Here is a 20,041-nt window from a genome sequence, read left to right on the forward strand (position 1 = left end):
CATGGATTACTAGTCCTTACTGCTCTGATAAAGAATTGGCACATTGGGCCTGTCTTTATGATCAAATTAAATAATAAAAAAAAAAAAATCCTTCTCGTTGTTGAATTTGTTTAAAAATATTGTGAATGTTTAATGACAACAATGCATAGGGTTGCCATCCGGGATGATCCCACCCAAGCCCATAAAACTGGCCAGCTGTCAGCGTGTACTGAGCACCCTTACAGATTTCCTGGGACAGCTACCTCAAAAAAGGACAATCCTGGGAAAACCTGGACAGGTGACAACCTTCTGTAACAGACATGTTAGAATCCTCACCCAGCCATTTAATGAGACTTTTGGGGGAAGAAACGGTGATGGTGCTATAGGAAGGCCAGTGGCAATGTCTCTGCTCCATATTCCATATCCTCCTGCAGAGGCTTCAGACACCTGTCATCTTTGTGAAGGTTGTTAGTAGCCCACCCTTCTTTCCTACATAGGCTACAAAAACATTGTGGACCCCCTCCCCCTCCAAATCTTAAATATAGCACAAAATACCGCAGCACAAATTGCATGGCTATGTTATTTTATACTGCCATCTCCTGGTGCAGCAGTTCACTTTTACTAAAATGAGTGAAAACAGAAATCTGGTAGGTGGCAGCACTAAAACGAAAACCAAATCCTTTTTAATATCAAGTTTTCTTCTTTACTAGCTTTGACTGTTTTCTCCTTGTTAGCTTTCAACTTTAACCTATGATGAGGAAGACTCCGGACCGCAATGTGATGGTAAATTACACGTTTTACGGTCTTATTACACTGGTTACTCAGGGAAGAGTCGTTTTACTTTCAATCTCACTGGATGGAAAACACAAATCACATACTTCTCGGCTATAGCACTTTTCACATCACTGCTAGTCGAATTCAAATTGCAAAGTGAAACAAGAAATTTAAGGAAGGAAGCTGCAGTGAAATAATTTAATTAAAAGGGGTTAGCTAGTATGTGCCGATTAAATGCTTGAAAATTACTCTTATGAAAGCGGCAAGGTTTTGGGGCTTGATTTAACAGGAAAAGGATTTGCTTTGCCCAAAAGAAAGAGTTAGCAATACTAAAGGGAAGTCAAAGTGGTCTTCGGATCTGAGTAAAGTGGTGGGATTATCTGCGTGCAACGTAAGGACTGATTCTGCTGTGTAAAATGCAACCAAGAGGGTTTAGAGCAGTATATTTATTTTGTCTTATAGTGGGGTTTCTAAAGATATTCAACTGTATTCATTAGTCTGAATTTTTGCTTGAAATTTGACTATTTTTTGTGTGTATTGGCAAAGGTCTCATGTCTTAGCAATGTGAAATAAGAATCCCCAAATTAGGTTTGCCAACCCTCCAGGATTGTTCTGGAGTCTCCAGGAATTAAAGATTATGTCATGTGATCAAATCTCCAGGAATTCCTCCAACCAAATTTGGCAACCCCCCAGTGGATGCTTAGGTGAGGGAGGTCTGGGGTGATTATTGCTTAGAATAATAGAAATAGAATAGAAATAGAAATGAGCTGTGCAATAGTATGTCCCTTGCTATTTTGGAGGAAGGTTCTTTTTCTCCTGTTATATGAGTCAGGGCAGACAATGGATATTTTTAGGGACAGAAAATATTTGTAAAAGGCATAATCTATAAAAAGAGCATTTGTTAGCAGCTGTTTGCTGGTTCAGGACCTTAGACTGCAAATTCTTAAGGATGGGGACTGCCTCTTTGTCACACACACACAGCACAATGGATCCCTGGTGCTAACTGGCACATCTGAGTCTGATTGGACTATAACTTTTAAAGGCTAGTAAGTTAAAACTAATAACATTTTACTAAATTATAAAGTGATATTGTGATTGAGCGTCCCTTGTAAAATAAATCTTGTCTTAATTACTATTAAATTTAGGTTTCAGAGGAGTAGCCGTGTTAGTCTGTATCAGCAAAAACAATGAGGAGTCCTTGTGGCACCTTAGAGACAAACAAATTTATTTGGGCATAAGCTTTTGTGGGCTATAACCCACTTCATCAGATGCATGGAATGAAAAATAGAGTAGGCCGGTATAAATATACAGCACATGAAAAGATGGGAGCTGCCTTTCCAAGGGGCGGGGGGCAGTGCTAACGAGGCCAATTCAATCAGGGTGGATGTGGCCCATTCCCAACAGTTGACAAGAAGGGGTGAGTATCAACAGAGGGAAAATTACTTTTTGTAGTGACCCAGGCACTCACAGTCTTTATTCAGGCCTAATTTGATGGTGTCAAGTTTGCAAATTAGTGCCAGTTCTGCTGTTTCTCATTGAAGTCTGTTTTTGAAGGTTTTTTTGTTGAAGAATGGCTACATTTAAGTCTGTTATTGAGTGTCCAGGGAGATTGAAGTGCTCTTCTACTGGTTTTTGAATGTTACAATTCTTGATGTCTGATTTGTGTCCATTTATTCTTTTGTGTAGAGACTGTCTGGTTGGCCAATGTACATGGCAGAGGGGCATTGCTGGAACATTATGGCATATATCACATTGGTAGACGTGCAAGTGAATGAGCTGCTTATGGTGTGGCTGATGTGGTTAGGTCCTATGATGGTGTCCCTTGAATAAATGTGCAGACAGATTTGGCAATGGGGCTTGTTGCAGAGATTGGTTCCTGGATTAGTGTTTCTGTTGTGTGGTGTGTAGTTGCTGGTGAGTATTTGCTTCAGGTTGGGTGGCTGTCTGTAAGCAAGGTCTGGATTGTCTCCCAAGGTCTGTGAGAGTGAGGGATCATCCTTCAAGATAGGTTGTAGATCCTTGATGATGCTCGGGAGAGATTTTAGTTGGGGGCTGTAGGTTATGGCTAGTGGTGTTCTGTTACTTTCTTCGTTGGGCCTGTCCTGTAGTAGGTGACTTCTGGGTACCCTTCTAGCTCTGTCAATCTGTTTCTTCACTTCCCCAGGTGAGTATTGTAGTTTTAAGAATGCTTGATAGAGATCCTGTAGGTGTTTGTCTCTGTCTGAGGGATTGGAGCAAATGCGGTTGTATGCGGGAAAGGTGAACTGCGGCCACTGGGAGTTGCGAGCGGCCATGCCAGCGGATGGTCAATGTAAACAAACTGTCTTGCAGCCTGCCAGCGGATTATCCTGATGGGCCGCCTGCGGGCTGCAGGTTGCCCACCACTGGTCTAGACCATCCAAGAAAGGTGGCTATCCTGCCTCCTTTTGAAAACCTCCAGGGAAGAAGAAAAGGAGGACTTGTGGCACCTTAGAGACTAACCAATTTATTTGAGCATGAGCTTTCCTGAGCTACAGCTCACTTCATCGGATGCATGCTGTGGAAATCGCACAAGACATTTTATACACAGACACCATGAAACAATGCCTCCTCCCTTTAGATAAGCTATTACCAGCAGGAGAGTGGGGTGGGAGGAGGCATTGTTTCATGGTGTCTGTGTATAAAATGTCTTGTGCGATTTCCACAGCATGCATCCGATGAAGTGAGCTGTAGCTCACGAAAGCTCATGCTCAAATAAATTGGTTAGTCTCTAAGGTGCCACAAGTCCTCCTTTTCTTTTTGCGAATACAGACTAACACGGCTGTTACTCTGAATCCAGGGAAGAAGTTTCCACAATTTTAAATAATAGAGATTTGCTTGGTGTCATTTTTAGGGTGTTTATTCTGCTCTTCAGGCATATGTGTTACTCCTGGGTGGGGAGAACAGGAGTTACACACCCTACCAGTGAGAAAATATTCCACTTCTTAAGATAGTTTTCATCTTTCTTGACTGTTTTTTCTTGCTATTGGTTTTCATCTATATACTGATCTGTTGAAGAAGGCTCCAATATGCCTGGTGAGTCTGAGACTGTTTGATCGGTTATTCATGCAATTCCCTTTCATCAAGTGTTACTGCAGCACTTATCAGATTATTGCTAGTAGTGAACAGATTATGAAATGTAACAAGAAGAAAAGCAGTCTGCAATGAAATTATGTAATAAGACTAGTTAGCTGGTATGTCCCATTGAACTCTTGGGATTAGCTGACCTGAATCCCAATAGGGATAAAATGATTAAGGACTGCTTTTATTTTAACTAAAAGCGTTGAGGTTTTGGAACTCAATTTAATGGGACAGATACTTGCTTTCGTAACCCACACTAAGGGATTGTGAATCTTTTAGTCTTCTGCTAGTGGGTGGTAGAGGAAGATTAGGAGTCCACTACAGTTTCCAGCTATTGGAGTTTTTCTCAAGAAATAAGAGTCTTACTCTCTTATCCCTTTAGATACAGGGTTTGAACCCTGCTGAGGGCCCAGACAGGAATGTACTTTGTCCAACAGGAAGTTAGTTTGTCTAGAGGCTAGTGGAATCCTTAGTACAATATGTCATTGAGTCAAATATTATAATTGGACTTTGAAAAGGGGTAAGATAACTTCATAAGCAGTAAAAATGATTGCACTTAGTCCAAGATATGGATTGTCAAATCTTGTTACATTGCATCAGCTGATCAGAGCATGGATGAGGAAGGTATTTCCTCCCATAATTAGCCAGGTGCTGTGGATGTGGATGAGGATAAATTGAGGTTGCCTTCCTCTTAAGTGTCAGATATTCTCTGTGGCCAGCATATTGGATTTTGATACACATGTGGTCTGATTTGTCATGGCAAATTCTTTTTCTCTGAAAATGATCTTTTGGTAGTTCACTGCTCGGGAAACACTATGTGCTATATGTTCTGGGGGTTGGTGGATTGCTGCTTGGTTGAAAAGTACAGGCTAGAACAGGATATTTATTTTTCCTTATAGTACAATTGCTGAAACAATTAGAACTATATCTGTTAGTCTGAAACTTTTACTTGATATTTATTGCACCCCTTTATTGCTGGGCTGTGTGGAAACTCTGGCTAATAAAGTTATTCCATAAGAGGGCATCCTTATCACTCTCCTTCCAAGATAACTTTTCTTTGTCAAACAAGAAATGTAATCAGTAGTTATGGTCCTGAATCTGATCTGAATTCAGTGCCTAGAATAAATTGCAATATAGAAGTGCCAGAGCCTCTAATGAATTTTTAATGGAAAAGTTCTGGATAGAACAGAAAGATTATCATCGGTATTTAGCTAAGGAACTCTGGGGTTTGGCTATTGTACTATTGTCCAAATGACCAAAAAACTATTTTATAGCGTCCCAGATTCAAAGTGGCACCTGTGTTCCACATGTTGGTAGAAATGTAGGGCCTGATCTCAGGCCCATTAAAGTCAATGGAAAAACTCCATTTGAGTTCAACAGACTCTGGGTCAGGTTCTTAAAGCTGTATTCTGTTATTACTGCAGACTTACTGTGTATTACTGTGGGTTTCTTATAAAATTGATTATTATGAGCCATATTGTAGCCTGTCCTGTGTGTTGGCTTTGGCACAAGGGAGTAAGGAGGAGTAAAACAACTTTCAGAGTAGCAGCCATGTTAGTTTGTATTCGCAAAAAGAAAAGGAGTACTAGTGGCACCTTAGAGACTAACCAATTTATTTGAGCATAAGCTTTCGTGAGCTACAGCTCACTTCATCAAGTGAGCTGTAGCTCACGAAAGCTTATGCTCAAATAAATTGGTTAGTCTCTAAGGTGCCACTAGTACTCCTTTTCTTTTTGTAAAACAACCTTGAATCACATCTTCCAGCACACTAGAGGGTAGCATGCTCCACAGAGCCACTACATTCCCATGTAATATACATGATGAGAAGGGACCATTGTGATAATCTAGTCTGACCTTTTGTATAACACAGGCCATAGAACTTCCCCAAAATAATTCCTAGAGCAGATCGTTTAATCCAAGCTTGATTTAAAAATTGTCAGTGATGGAGAATGCACCTTGACCCTTGGTAAATTGTTCCAATGGTTAATGACTCTCACCATGAAAAATGTACACCTTATTTCCAGACTGAATGTATCTAGTTTCAACTTCCAGCCATTGGATCATATTATACCTTTTGCAGCTAGACTGAAGAGCCCATTATTAAATATTTGTTCCCTGTGTAGATACTTTTGGACTGTGATTGTCACCGCTTAACCTTCTCTTTGTTAAGAAAAATAGATTGAGTTTTTGAATCTGTCACTATTAAGCATGTTTTCTAATCCTCTAATCATTGTCTTTGAATCTCACTGCTGGGCTACTCCACAGGGAACAAAACAAGTCATTGCCCGTTGGTTGGATCCAGACTATAATGTGATGATCTTGCTCCATGTAACGGAGGCTCACAAGCCGCTTACTGCTTGAGCTACTGACTTCATATTTACTGTTGTTTTAAGAATTGGCTTGGATGGTTAATCTGCGTAACATTGTCTGACAGTTTGATTTACATTTTTTTCTTCCTCCTGCAGTGAGTGGAAAAGGATTTATATATGTGTGACCAAGATACTAAAAAATAAACAATAGGTTGTTTGCACATACTCAAGGTGTTAATGCTGGACCATTACTATTAAAGGTGAGTCAGGCTTTCCAGTCTAAATTCACTTTTGTATTTTTAACTATATTAGATTCGGATGTCAAAACCACTGTTTATGGCAGTTTGAATTAAAACCAACTTGATGCCTTCTAAGAGGGAAGAAATTGATGGAGGAAATGCAAAGGGGAAGAGAAAGAGAAGTGGAATAGTAAGGAGAGAAGGGAAGAGGAAGGTAGAGGAAAGGGAAATATTTTTTTGCTGAGGAAGTGTTGGACCAAGTTGTGAAAGCAGGGGACGAAAAGTAAGGACTCCTGGATTCTTTTCATAGCTCTCCTTTAACTTCTTGTGTGGCCTTGGACAAATCAGTCATCCTGTTTGTACATCAGTTTACTTAGATGTAAAACTGATGTAGAAATACCTATCTCACAGGGTTGTGGTAAGGCATAATTTCTGTTTAAGAGCTTTTTGTGCATCCAGTAAAAGGCACCAGGTAAGTACAAAATATTACTATTTATGATTGCTTTCTAGTACTCTGTATTTGTTTTTTTGTTTTTGTTCTCAGCTGATCATCTAAGTAGTCTTTAAAAGTCAGCCAATCAATTGTGGAGGTATGGGAAGCTATGAAAGGAATAGCTTTGTTTAAAGGGTTGGTTACCTTCAGTGTTTCTCTGACCCTCACTTTGTTTTTAAAAGAAGTTTAGGGACAGTTACAGCCGCAAATATGCCAAGTTATATGTATGAGTTTTAAGGTCCCCTCTGAGGAGTTCTGTTGCTGCTGTGAGGGAGTATTTGAGAGCTCCTCTCAGATGACAGATTGTGTCGGGGGTTGGGCTTTTGGAGGAGGAAAGAAAAGGAAGCCCAGCTTCTGAATGTCAGCTCTGTAGCTGCTATGGAGCATCCTGCGTAAATCCTGCTTTAATCCCCCTGCATTAATGAAGGAGGCATCTGAGATAGCAGAGGAGTGGAGAGCTCTAATCCTTTCCATAACTGGTATGGGGGAACAAGCAATGGCTGCGGTGATAGCGTGTGGGAGGTGGAGTAGGTTATGGCTGTTTTGACAGCTGCTAGAAACCAGCCACCCAGGCTGTGATCTTCCCTAGGGCTGCCCCAGCGGTTCCCTTTTCCTTGTTAAAGCATCCCTTTGAAAGACATGAGCCTTTCCGTAATCGGCAGCCAATCAGCCATGGCACAGTGGGGAACACTGCCAGAGGTCTCTAATCCTCTTCTGGGCCTCCCTTGGAACTGGGTGAAAGAGTTAAGGGGTGGCATTAGTGCTTCTCCTGCCCACTCCCATTGTTAAGACAGGACTTTGGGTGCAGGATGTTTGGTCCTTCTCCTTTTCCCCAGTTGGCTCTAGGAGCCTCTGGGCTGCTTGGTGGGAAAGGAGAGCTGAGCAGACTTGACTTATGACCTCTCTCCTTTCTCTGTGGTGCTTTAAATGCCTACCCAGGGAGGGAGAGAAAAAACCACTGGGAAAACCTGCCTTCAGCAAGGGAAGTGGGGAGATGCAGGTCTGCATGGCTGGTTTCCAGCCCAAGTGAAATCAGACATGGCTCTCCATGTCCACCTTCACTTTCTCCTATTCCTTTGCAGTGGCTGGCACTTTTTTTGTTTTTTCAAGGGAGAAAAAGGTTTCTTGTTCTGTCTCAGAGATGAGGCATAATGTCTACAACATTATAGTTACAGTATGGGGCATGCCCACCTGTGCTCCTCCTGCCCCCTCTGCTCATTAATGCAGAATTAGAGAGAGGTTACTTGCTCCATGCTCCTTATTCAGTCCCTCCCCACCATTATTTTTGGAGGACACAGCTGTCTGCTCTACTGCTATCTCTGGGTGGCATGATGGTGTCTGTCCTTCCCTTCTCCCGTTGTTGATGCAGGATGTTGTTGGTAGGAGTGCTTGATCCTTTCCCTACTCTAGGGGCCTCTGGTGATGTTCCCCATTGCACCACGGCTGCTGAAGAATTTTTCTTTTCAGCATTTGAAATGCTTGTTCCTTCCTGTCTCAGGAGTCCCCTTGCAATAACACCTGAGAGGGAGCCCATCAGGCTTCCGTCTTGGCAGCCAGAAGTGCCTGGGGAGCTCCTAACTCCCCCACCCTACCTTATTGTAAATAAACCCATAGAAGCTACAAGTGCCGCTCACCCTTATTTATTACAAAATAAGGGTCTGGCACACGCCAACAGTTTAAGTTTTTTTTAATGTAAAAATGGTTTGATTTTTAAAACTGGAAATTTGCCAGGAATGAATCCCTAATGGGGTCGGAGTCCATTTTGCTATTTTGAAAAACGTTTTGTAGCACCTGAGATTTTTAACTTTTGAAACTACCTGGTGAGCGTGCGCAGTAATGAGTTTTCATATTATTCTTATATCAACATTTAAAACTCCCAGTTCTGATGGATAGGACAAAGGTTTAATTCACTTCAGTGGGGTGTTTGTGTCACTTGTTGAGGATTTCCAACGTGAATTTATGGCACTAAGAGCCTGACATAATTTTCTGAGTTGCTTGGCTTAGTTTGACTGTATTGGAAGACCTAACAACTGGGGATTTTAAATGACCAGATTTCTGAAAAGGTTCCAAGAAATGACATATATTTTGCTGAGACTCATATTGTAAGTCCTAAATCTAAAACTCCATCTTCAAGCCATGAAGGGGACACAAAAAACTTGTTCATCTTTTTTAAGTTCCATTTTTGATCAGATGACATTAAAACTTGTTACTGTACTTAGACTGTGTACAGACAATTGATTGGTTACAACTGATTGATTGTTTTGTTGTTTTGATTGGTTACCCAAGTGTCAGGATCAAAGTCAGCCCTTGCAATGCGTGATATCTTCTTGGCTGTAATATGCTGAATCAGATGAGGGGCTTTCTGGATCAGGATAGTGGTGTAGTGTGTTACCTGGAAGAAACAGCTTAGAGGGTGGGGAAACAGAAGAAGCAAGGATGAAAGGAAAAAAATACAACCAACTAACCTAGAACTCAACATGAAATTGACCAGAATACACACACAAACTTCAGCTCTTGGGGGATTTGTGATTTCCAACTTCCCAACTCTTTGTGGAGAACTATTCCTTGAGAAACAGTTTCAAATATTGGCAACTATGAAAGGGGACAGAGTTGAATGTGGTGAGATGTCAGTGTTTTGCAAACTTTTCCTGCTGAGTCCTCACTTTGGGTGAGATTCTCACTCCTGCACCAATCGTTCTATGCTGAATAAAGGGACCAGAGTACAATAGTATAAAGGGGCCTAAAAACCCCAGGTCTAGCTGGGGGAGAGCTCCTTTGGAATAGGAGCTGGGGGAGAGAGCTGTAGGCTGTCCTCCTAGGACCCTTCTCAAGCCCATGTGTAGGGGGTGTGCTGGGGAAATGGCTGCGGCTGGGAGAGGAGTGTTTGGAGTGAGGCATGTGGGAAATTCTGGGCAGCACTACTGCCCAGGGAGTCTGCCATAATGCAGACAGACCTCCAGGGCTTCCTGAAATATGACGGGGGATGGGGACCCTTCAGCCACCAGAGCAGTCCAGAATCGGGAGCGTGCAAAGGTGGTTTAAAGTTACCCTAGCTTCCCACCTGGGCTGTCTGTACCATGCCTCTTAAGAGATGGAAGCCTGAATCTTAATCCTTTAATGTAACTGAATATTTTATTCTGGTTTCATGGTAGTAATCCTGTACACTTCTGTTCACCTCCATCCAGAATTTTAAATGAATGAATTTTAAACAATTTATTGAATTTGCTAATTTATAGGGGTTTTTTAAGCCATATCTTTTAACTAAATAATTAGATATTCCTACTTGGGCAGATTTTGTTTTTATTTTTTTTTAAGCTCTAACTATTTAAACAAATCCATCCACGTTCTTTATTTAGTATCCAGTAGCTGTGCATAATGACTATTTGTTTTCTTCCCCTCAGATGATAAACAGTGGACATACAATACTACAAAGATATTTGCAGCAGCTGATTCCTATGGCAGCCAGGGGACTGTTGCGCATGAAAAACTCACATCTTCACAATATGAATTGTTTCTGGCTGATTAGATTTTCTGCAGAGATTGCACTCAGACCTGTGTCTTCTAGGCACTTCTGTCTGAAGATAGAGAGTGCTGATGCAGAGTCATGCCAGGAGAATGGCATTCTAGTAAACAATCTGGCATGCATGGGAGTGGATGTCAAAATGGCAAGAAGGCGACAACCTGGAGTTCTGAAGAAGCTGATCACAAATGAAGAGGGCCTCAAAAAGTTTCTGCAAAGCAAAGGGGCTACTAATGAAATCATTGCTAGCATCATCTCACGTTATCCACGGGCCATCACGCGTTCCCATGAGTCTCTTGAAAAACGTTGGGAACTTTGGAGAAGTATTTTGATGACTGACTTGGAAATTGTAAATATTCTGGGACGTTCCCCTGAGTCCTTCTTTCGTTCCAGTAATAACATGAATATGGAGAAAAATATTACATTTTTCTGTTCTCTTGGGCTAACCTCTAAACACCTTAGCAATATGTTGACCAGAGCACCACGGGCGTTTTCTAACAGAGTGGAGCTGAATAAGCAGATGACTGACCTCCTGCATGAAATCTGTTTATCTTTAGGTGGTGAAAACCCAAATGGTTTTGTGAAGCACATAATTTCTAAAAATGTTTTCATCCTCCTGCGGAGCAGCAAGCAAGTGAGTGCAAACATTGAGTTCCTGCAGTCATCTTTCCATCTGAGGAATGAGGAATTACTAGCTCTGCTACATGGCACTGGAGCTGACATTTTGGACTTATCTAATGAATATATAAAAAAAAACTTTACAAATGCTAAAGAGAAGCTGTTATCTCTTGGGTGCACTGAAAGAGAGGTGGATAGATTTTTCATTAGGTATCCACGAGTGCTCTTTCTTTCAGCCAAGACCCTCAGTGATAAAATAGATTGCCTCTTGCAAGCAAAGATTCACATTAAACAAATAGCTGAAACTTCTCGCGTTCTGGATGTAAGTATCAGTACTGTAAGAAGCAGAGTCAAGGAACTGGAAAAAACTAGTTATGACTTCAAAACCTATGGAATTGGCATCCTTACTTTAAGTAAAAAGAGATTTGAAGCTAAATTGGAAAAATTACATAGTGCATGGTGATTAACCAAGAGGACAGCATCCATTCTGTGAGAATACAGGGTCAGATTTTGAAATTAAAAAACTTGAAAAAGGGTCCTGTTTTGTTATTTTGAAACTTATTTCAAAATCATTTGTGGTTACTTAGCACTGCTTATTTAGGATAAGTAAATTCTCAGCTATCACTAGCGGGGTGGTATGGGGTGACCAGGAGACCCGTTTAGTGTCTTGCTGTGAAGGTAGTGGATCACAGATACTGAAAAGAGTGGGACTGTTTAGAGAGGACTCCAGTTGGAGGAGATATTAGAGATATGCAGAATAATGAATGGTACAGAGAAGATAAGTCAGGTATACTATTTGTCCTTTCTTCCATACAAAAGCAACAGATCATTCATACCCTTGATTCTGGAACTGGCTTAGCACAGGCAAACCATTGCATCCATTTGGAGCCCCATTGAAGCCCTTGCAGGAGCCAGTTGTTGGACTGGGGTATTCTATTATTTCTTTACATTGTTTCATCTTATCACAGATAAGTAAGATCTAGGAGCCTGTGTCCTTGGGAAATGCATTGAAAGGTCTGTTGATAAGGGTTGGCATAGATGTAGTCTTTATGATAGAAGCATGTCCCCATAAGCCTATAAAATCTAATAATATGAAGAGCTGGCTTAAATCTAACAGGCACACTTAGAAGGGCAGTTGGTAAAGGGATGTGACATCAAAGTATTGTCCACAGCTGGTGACAGATGATTTGGTGACAGATGATTCATTAAATGCTACAGAAGTCTCTCAGATGAGGACAAATGTACTTGGCATTTGCAAATCATAGATACTTTAAGGAGGTAGCTCCTAAATGCAGAAAACTAACATGACATTATTCCTTGAAGCATAATACAAACTGCTTTTGATTTTAAGAACAGGTAATTCTGTTTATTTCAAGTGTATAATGACACATTTTCCCCACCTAATTACATGATCTAAGGATTTCTGTATATTTACATATGTATGTTTTTATGTTTCTTACCCTTTGATCACACATCTAGTCCTCTTGCTTTAATTAGGTATAAGTAAGTGTCTATTTTTTTCACTCCCTCCTTTGCAGGAGGAGGGTGAAGTCAAAGAACTTGGATCCTAAGTCTCAAGTCTAAGCAAAACTTTGGTAGGTACCTGCTTGTGTTTGCAGGTTTTGGGACTTAAATTTGATCTTGAATTCTCAGGATCCTGGGAAATGTACATTTTATCTGAGTATACATTTAAATGTTTACAAGAGAAGCATTACTTACTGACAGGTTTCAGAGTAACAGCCGTGTTAGTCTGTATTCGTAAAAAGAAAAGGAGTACTTGTGGCACCTTAGAGACTAACCAGTTTATTTGAGCATGAGCTTTCGTAAGCTACAGCTCACTTCATCGGATGCATAGCAACCTATGCATCCGATGAAGTGAGCTGTAGCTCACGAAAGCTCATGCTCAAATAAACTGGTTAGTCTCTAAGGTGCCACAAGTACTCCATTACTTACTGAGTAGATTTGCAGCAGAGAGACGCTCAGACTTGCGTCTTCTAGGCATTTCTGTCTGAGATAGCGTGCTGATGCAGAGTAATGTCAGGAGAATGGCATGCAGGGGAGTGGATGTCAGAATGGCAAGAAGGTGACAACCCAGAGTTCTGAACAGCCAGGACAGGTTAGGCATTTTAGAACTCACTACTCAAAGATTTAAATTTAAGTGTAAGAGAAATAAAAATTATGAAATGCATAGACCAGTCAAAAAACTAAAATAACACACTTTTAAAGAATAAAATTACAGAGAATATATATGCATTGCAGGAAGTACCAAGAAGTAACAACAACAACAATACAAGTATGTGTTGGGAGGGGAGTGGGAAATACTGTGTGTGTGTGACACAGAGACAGTGTGTGTGCTGGCTGCTGGGGAAGTTTCTGAGAGATGCTGTACACTGTCTCTTTAAGGCATTCACTGAAAGCTGTCCCGATCTGTGGAGATGGGGTACCTGGGGATGCGGAGAGACTGTGTGAGATTGTGTGAGCTGGCTGCTGGGGAAGTCTCTGAGAGACCATGCGCTGTCTCTTTAAGGTACTCACTCACTCACTCACTCACCCAGAAGGCTCATTCAGACCACAGCAGCTCTCTCCTGCTCAAGTCCTGAGCCGTCTCCCCTGCTCTGGGAGATGGGGTACAGGGGCTGGGGAAGGGGACACCCTGACAGCACCCCCTCTACCTCTGCTCTGCACAGTCAGCAGGAGGGTCCCGGGAGCAGCTGCGGGGGGGGGGGGGGGGAACACACCTGAACACACTCTGCCAGATGTGCGTGGCTCTGCTAATCAAGTGCGTGGCATTTGAATCACTTGGAGGGAACACAGCCAGTGACTGTCTCCCATACAATAGCTTGAACAGGAGAAGCCTGTGGATGCTTGGGGCAGCTCATGGATGGTGAACAGGAGAGGTAGGAGCAGGTGGTCCCAGTGTTGGGAGATCAGTGACTACAAACTTCGTCAGCATGTTCTTTAATGTCTCGTTGACCCATTCCACCAATCTGTTGGTTTGAGGGTGGTATACAGACATTTTCAAAGACTTGACCCATAGCAGGCTAAAAAGCTCTTTTGCTAATTGTGAGGTGAAGTTGGTTTCCTGATCCCTTAGCATCTCCTTGGGGATCCCCACACAGGAAAAAACCTTCAGGAGCTCACTGGTGATGACAGCTGTAGTTGATCAAAGAAGGATGCTTCGGGGTATAGGATGGCATAATCTAGGATCACCAGGATGTATTTGTTCCTAGCTGCAGACTTTTCTAACCGGCCCACCAGGTCCACGGCTATCCTTTTCAAAGGGCACCCTTATGGTGAGTAGTGGTACCAGAGGGGCCTTTGGAATCTTTTTCTGACCTGTCCACTGGCACTTGGGGATGAGTGCAACTTTAAGTGGATGCTCAGCCAGTGGAACCATATAGTCACTCTGTTGCATGTCTCGTGTCTTTTCTCTCACCAAGTGGCCTCTGCATGGTATTGGATGGGCCAGTTGGAATACCCACCTTTGGAACTTCCTGGGAACTACCAGCTGGATTCCCACTTCTTCCTGTCTTGGAATCTTTCATGGCCTGGTATGTCTTTCCTCAAGCAGTTCAAAATGGGGCCACCATTTCAAGAGCTGAGAGTCTAGTACTGTGCTGTCCACATGGGCAATCTGTTCATAAACCTGACCCAAGGTTGGGTCATTGTATTTCTACGAAGTCCGGTCTCACCTGCCAGTACATCCACATTGAAGGGCGATGGTAGACCTTACTGCTCTGGTTTGGCACTGATGAGTGGTCATTGTACCCTCCCTCACTGGGACTGGGTATCCCAGTTCCCTGGGACCCATTTAGCTGGATTTGGGGGTTGGTAGTATGTGATCCCTGGGGCTTTCTGGTCTGGTCTTTGGTGTTTCTGCTTTGGACCCAAGGGAGGCTAGTTCTTTGCCAGCCCAACGGCTTCTGCAAGCATTTTGAGACAGTACCTCACCACGCATTCACACCCACCTCATCCATGGGGAGGATCTGCGTGAAGTACTCCATGACAGCCTTCTCCATCACCTGAACCCCAGTGCAGCCCTCTGTCTAGAGCCACTTCCAGCAGTGTTCTTTCAGATTCTAGGTGACAGCTTTGGGCTGAGCCCCAAGCAGGAATTCAAAGAAACAGAACTCCTGCTGGTGGGTTATGGGAGATACATTCAGGATATCCAGGACAGCTGCCTTGATGTGGGTGTAATCCTAAACAGCCACCGCAATGAGGCCCTACTATGTGGCCTGGGCCTGGGTCCTCAAGTAGAGGGCTAGTGGTGACTTTCTTGACCATGATGAAGAATGCCTCTGGGTTGTTCATGGGCCCCATCTTTGTCAGTTTAACCGGCTTGAATGGCATGGGGACGGGACTTCCCTTTCCATTGGTGAGACTTGCTGCTGACCTAGATGGCTGTAGGAGCACCGTCATCTGCTGGATGAGCCACTGCTGCTGTTCCTGCTGCTGCACCATCATTTCTTTAATCAGCTGCTGCTGTTGGATGCTGGATGGTGAGCTGCTGGAGCAGTTGGTTCTGCTGGTGCTGTTGTTTGGCTGCCTGCTATTGTTGGTTTTCTAAGACCCATGTCAGCAACTTCTCAAAATCCATTTTTGCCTCTCCCCACTCCTCCCTGTGTGTGTCTCTCTCTCTCTCTGGCCTACTTTCAGGACTTCGGACTCTGCTGCCCGTATTCTCCGCCACATAGGATAGGGGGCTTGGAGGGTTGGGCAGCCTAGTGGTTAGCATGCGTAACTTTCAGCCTCTTGCTCCTCTGTCTGGGTGGAAGAGGTGCCTGTTCCTGATCTTAAGCAGGGAATCTTTGACTTTCCACCTGCTTCTGGGCCTCAGCTCCCAGACCTGGGCCCTTTCTTGCTACTGGGTCCCAGCCCAGAGCCCTGGTGAAAAGCAGAACTGGCATGGTCCTCTCTGCAGCAAGTCCAAGGTTGCTTTGCTAGGCTACTTCCTACCAGTAGGTCCCTTCAATTTGGGGCATGGCCCCTAGAGTCCAACCAGTCAGTAGCTCAGCAAAGAAAGAATCCAAAGAAGCAGGGCCTTGCTGGACGTACAAGTTCTCAGAGGAGGCGGAGGTGGCTAAAGAAGGCATTACCTCGGGGTCTTACCCGCTCCATGGTCCCCTCACAGGCTCAATCTTTTGTCTGGCTTTCTGGAGAAGGATTCTTCTGACTTGCAGTCTGTCCACAACCATTTACCTGGACTTCTTAGCTCCCCTTTAACCCACTCCTCCAGTTGGAGCACACTCTGCAAGCCTGGAGTTGGGGTGGCTGCCTGGGCCCAGTATTGCCTTTTAATCCTTCAGGTCCAGTGTGGAGTTTGTGTACCCCATCATAGGAACAGTAAAACTTTTGGGCCTAATCCTTTTGAGCTCAATGGCAGGATTTCAGTATAAAAAATATACGATTGGATTGCTGCTGTGTTTGACAGAGTGCTTTAGTCTTGTTTTGGTTTTGACATATTTTTGGCTCAAAACAGTTATGGTTGGAAGGTAAGCCCTGGTTTAGACTGGGGAGTGTAACAGGGCCTTGCAGGGCCCCCCTTGGTCCTGCCTCTGCTCTGCTCCAAAAATCATGCAGGGGCCTTCTGGCGCAGCAGTCACAGGTGCAGTTTATTTACAGGGAACAATTCCCACCACCTTCTCACCACATACAGCATGGGGGTTTCAGCCTTAGGGACTGCTCAGTCTCTGCGGCCAAGAAAGAAGGGCTACCACTCTCTGGCATCCCTACCCTGAGGCTTTTCTGCAGCCCCAGGCTAATTAGGCTGGCAGCTGTTTCCCCTTTGCCAATGAGGTGCAGGTTTCTCTAAGCAGCTCCAGTCTAACTCCATTAATGGGAGCTGGCATGGCAGGGGGCTGGCTCAGGAGTCCCAGCCCAGCACCCTGTCACAGGAAGTCAGAACTCTTTGGCATAAGGGAATTTTTTGTCCTTAGCTCCTTATTTAAAGGGGCAGGTAATAAGCCATATGCAGCAAAATGCATCATCATTCCTCTGAAATAAACAGAATTATTTGTCTTTAAAATCAAAGGTAATCTCTCTTTGCTGTACAGTCTGATATTGCCTTGGGAGGGCACCCCCAAAAAGTCACCAGAAATTGTAACTTTACTTCTGCTGATGTTATTTTCAGTGATGGATTTAGAAAATGGAGTTCTTAAAGATCAACAGGGCAGGGTGTAAATATCTGGCAATTTCAGTAGCTTTTATGCCATGCATTTGTTTTTCTTTACTGTTAACATGTTGTATCATTTATCAAGATAAATTAGTATAGGCCATGCTTTTAAAATGGTGTAAAATAATAATTTTAATGGCTCTAATAACAACTTCAGATTGATGCTGGAAAACAGATACTCCAAAATGTCAAACTGACTATTTATTTTTTGGCTCAGATATAAGTTAAAGTAAATGCTGCTTTTGTATGAAATGTCTTTGACTGTCAATGGAAGAATTGTAACACATTTACTGAGAACAAAAATTGGAATGAAACATGGTAGAGTAGAACAGCAGTTATTTCCTTTTTGCCAATCAGAGTGAATTAAAATAATAAATCATTAGGACAATAAAGGAAGATAATTTGAAAGGGGGCTTAGTTACAAGTAGGTATACTTCAATGAAAGAAATTTACAAAAATGATAGGTTCACATATAGCTCACTGATGACCTAGAATTTCCATTAAATACTGTGTTTTCTTTCCATTTTAGTGATAAAGGGGGTAAAACATAAAACCTTGGTTCTTTTTTTTTTTATTAATGTGAATGTTAAAATAGAAACTTTATAAAGGAAAGCAAAGAGGTAATAGTTGTTAAATGGAAAAATAACTGGCACTCAGTAACTACAATGGCCAAAAGCCACTTTTGTTTAAAGTTGTCAGAGAATCATAGGATGGAAGCCTTTGGGGAATAATTCATGTTATAATATATTGCTACTAATTACTGGATTTGTGAAGTGCCCACCTTCATTTGTGAGATACAGAAGATTGTGGGTCACATTTATCCATGGTGAGGCCATCAGTGTTATTGCACCAGTGATGAGCTTGACCTTCTGAACCCTGTAAAAATTCTGAAAACAGTAGTATGTGAAATGATTGATGAAAATCTTTGTTGTATTGCGACTGTATTAACTTGTTCAACACTTTTTGCTGAATAAGGGAAAGTTAACCTGTAATTCTGCTTCTTTGAAGATACTATACTTGCAGGATTCCAACTCTTGGGCCTCAATGTCCTTGTGCAAGACAGATAGGACTTATCCAAACTCTGAGGTTTTTTGACCCACTGAAACACTTGAGAGCCGAATGAAAGCTCTTCTTCTATGCTCCATTCTAGCTGTCACTGCTTCCTCTCAGTTTAGAACCTTCTCAGGAAGTTCCTGAATGTGGAGGAAGCAAGAACTTTCCTTTAAATAAATAAAACAAAACCCCAGCACAAATCTCAAATGTAAATTCTCCAAAAGTCATAAGATGCCAGCCATCCTGAGGGCTGAAATAATAGAAAAGCTTGACCTCAACATACTGTCTTAGAACAGAATCCCAAACTCTAAAAGAAGATGAGCGCATAGGAATCCTGCATGCTGATATTGTGAAAGAAGCAGAATTACAGTGAAGGATGTACGTAAGCCTGTCTATATGATATGACCATAACTTTGTCTTAGAATCAGGGAGCTGGAAACCTTCCACATCAAACACTGTTCCTGTGGAACCCCACCTTCTAGAAACCTGTCAGTTGGTAGAGATCTTTCACACTGCAGAAAGGCGAGCCAGTGTATCTTCTAGTTACAAAGGTTCACGTAGAATCTCAGCTTGATCAGATTGGCCCTGTCAACCACTTGCAAGATAGAAACCATATGTGAGCAGTTTATAGATTTACTCAGTTTGTTCTGGACCACTTCTAGTATAGATTTTGGAAGATTTTTTCGTGCACATTCATCGCTCTTGTGCAGCTCAAACCCAGCCTCCAAGTGAATAAAACAGCACAAGGCCTTGATAGAGGTGTTGCCAGTACTGCCATAGAACTGTGTATGACAGAACGGTTTGACTGAATTTGTTTACTGAAGTGGTATGGAAAATGTGTTGCTCTGAAAATCATATTGTTGAGTCAGCGCCAAGATGATGCCAGTGCCTCCTAAATAGGGAGAGTACGCTCCTGTTTATCCAAATGGCCTGGAAGATGTCCAAAACTTTTGGATAACTGGGTGTCTGGTTAAGGGGAAGTGCTATTTTGAGCTGCAGTTTCACCGGCATAGTGGCCCCTTCATGTAGCTCTGTTAATCGTATGCTAATAACATCTCAACTATCCTCTTAAGACCTGTTAGGGCTAATCAACATCTTTATATGGATTAGAATTTAGAGGCTAATTAAGAAATTATTAGTGGGTGACTCATGAACATAGGGCTACACGGGAGAGGAGGAACACACTGTGATTTCAAATAACTAGTATTTTGGGTTAAGAGAATTTGGATAAACAGAACTGTACTGTATAGCCTAGAGCACATGAATAGGTTCAAGTATGAAGAAGCACACATTCTTGGGTTCCTGGAAAAAAAGTAACGTATTAAAGGATAGGAACCCCTCCCTAAAGCTGTCTAGTGTGTCTAGAGCAAGTATGGAAACAACCTCCTTCAGAGAGTGTCTATACTTTTTGGGGGGTGGGGAAGGGGGGTGAAGGATGGAGGGCTGGTATTAGGCTCCTGCATTCTTTGTTGTGTCAAACTCTACAGTCAATGTTGTATGGCGATCTAGCAGCTGGGCCACTAAGGAACCACAATCAACAAAAATGGGGCTCCTGGCCTTTCCTCTGTTGTAGAACCCAAACATTTTCACAGTGCTAGATGGTGTGAACTTGGGTTCAGTTAGACAAATATGACCCCAAAATTTCACCGGGGTCTAAGCGCATTGAGAGGGGGCAGCTGAAAACTGGTTTAATTACTTGTTGCTGGTTTAGTTGGTCCTGTGAACCAAGGATTCTAGGCTACATTATGCTTTTGACATTAGAGTGGACTGAGCTCAGGAACCATG

At 42.6% G+C, this 20,041-nt stretch overlaps 1 protein-coding gene across 7 annotated transcripts; it reads left to right on the forward strand.

The window, feature by feature from the left end:
- Nucleotides 1–628: 628 nt before the first annotated feature.
- MTERF1 (mitochondrial transcription termination factor 1) lies at nucleotides 629–12,814 on the forward strand. Of its 7 annotated transcripts, XM_043541220.1 has the most exons (4): nucleotides 771–1,144; nucleotides 1,662–1,799; nucleotides 6,318–6,421; nucleotides 10,295–12,812. In XM_043541220.1, exon 4 carries the CDS (start codon nucleotides 10,295–10,297, stop codon nucleotides 11,492–11,494), a length of 1,200 nt encoding a protein of 399 aa, XP_043397155.1. In that variant the 5' UTR covers nucleotides 771–1,144; nucleotides 1,662–1,799; nucleotides 6,318–6,421; the 3' UTR covers nucleotides 11,495–12,812. The 7 variants fall into 7 exon arrangements, with proteins under 7 accessions (XP_027678514.1, XP_007072844.2, XP_043397155.1 ...); XM_027822713.3 differs by lacking the exons at nucleotides 771–1,144; nucleotides 1,662–1,799 and adding an exon at nucleotides 629–762; XM_027822715.3 differs by lacking the exon at nucleotides 1,662–1,799.
- The last annotated feature ends 7,227 nt before the right edge of the window (nucleotides 12,815–20,041 follow it).

This window comes from Chelonia mydas, chromosome 2 (genome assembly GCF_015237465.2).
Source record: "Chelonia mydas isolate rCheMyd1 chromosome 2, rCheMyd1.pri.v2, whole genome shotgun sequence".
NCBI lineage: Eukaryota > Metazoa > Chordata > Testudines > Cheloniidae > Chelonia > Chelonia mydas.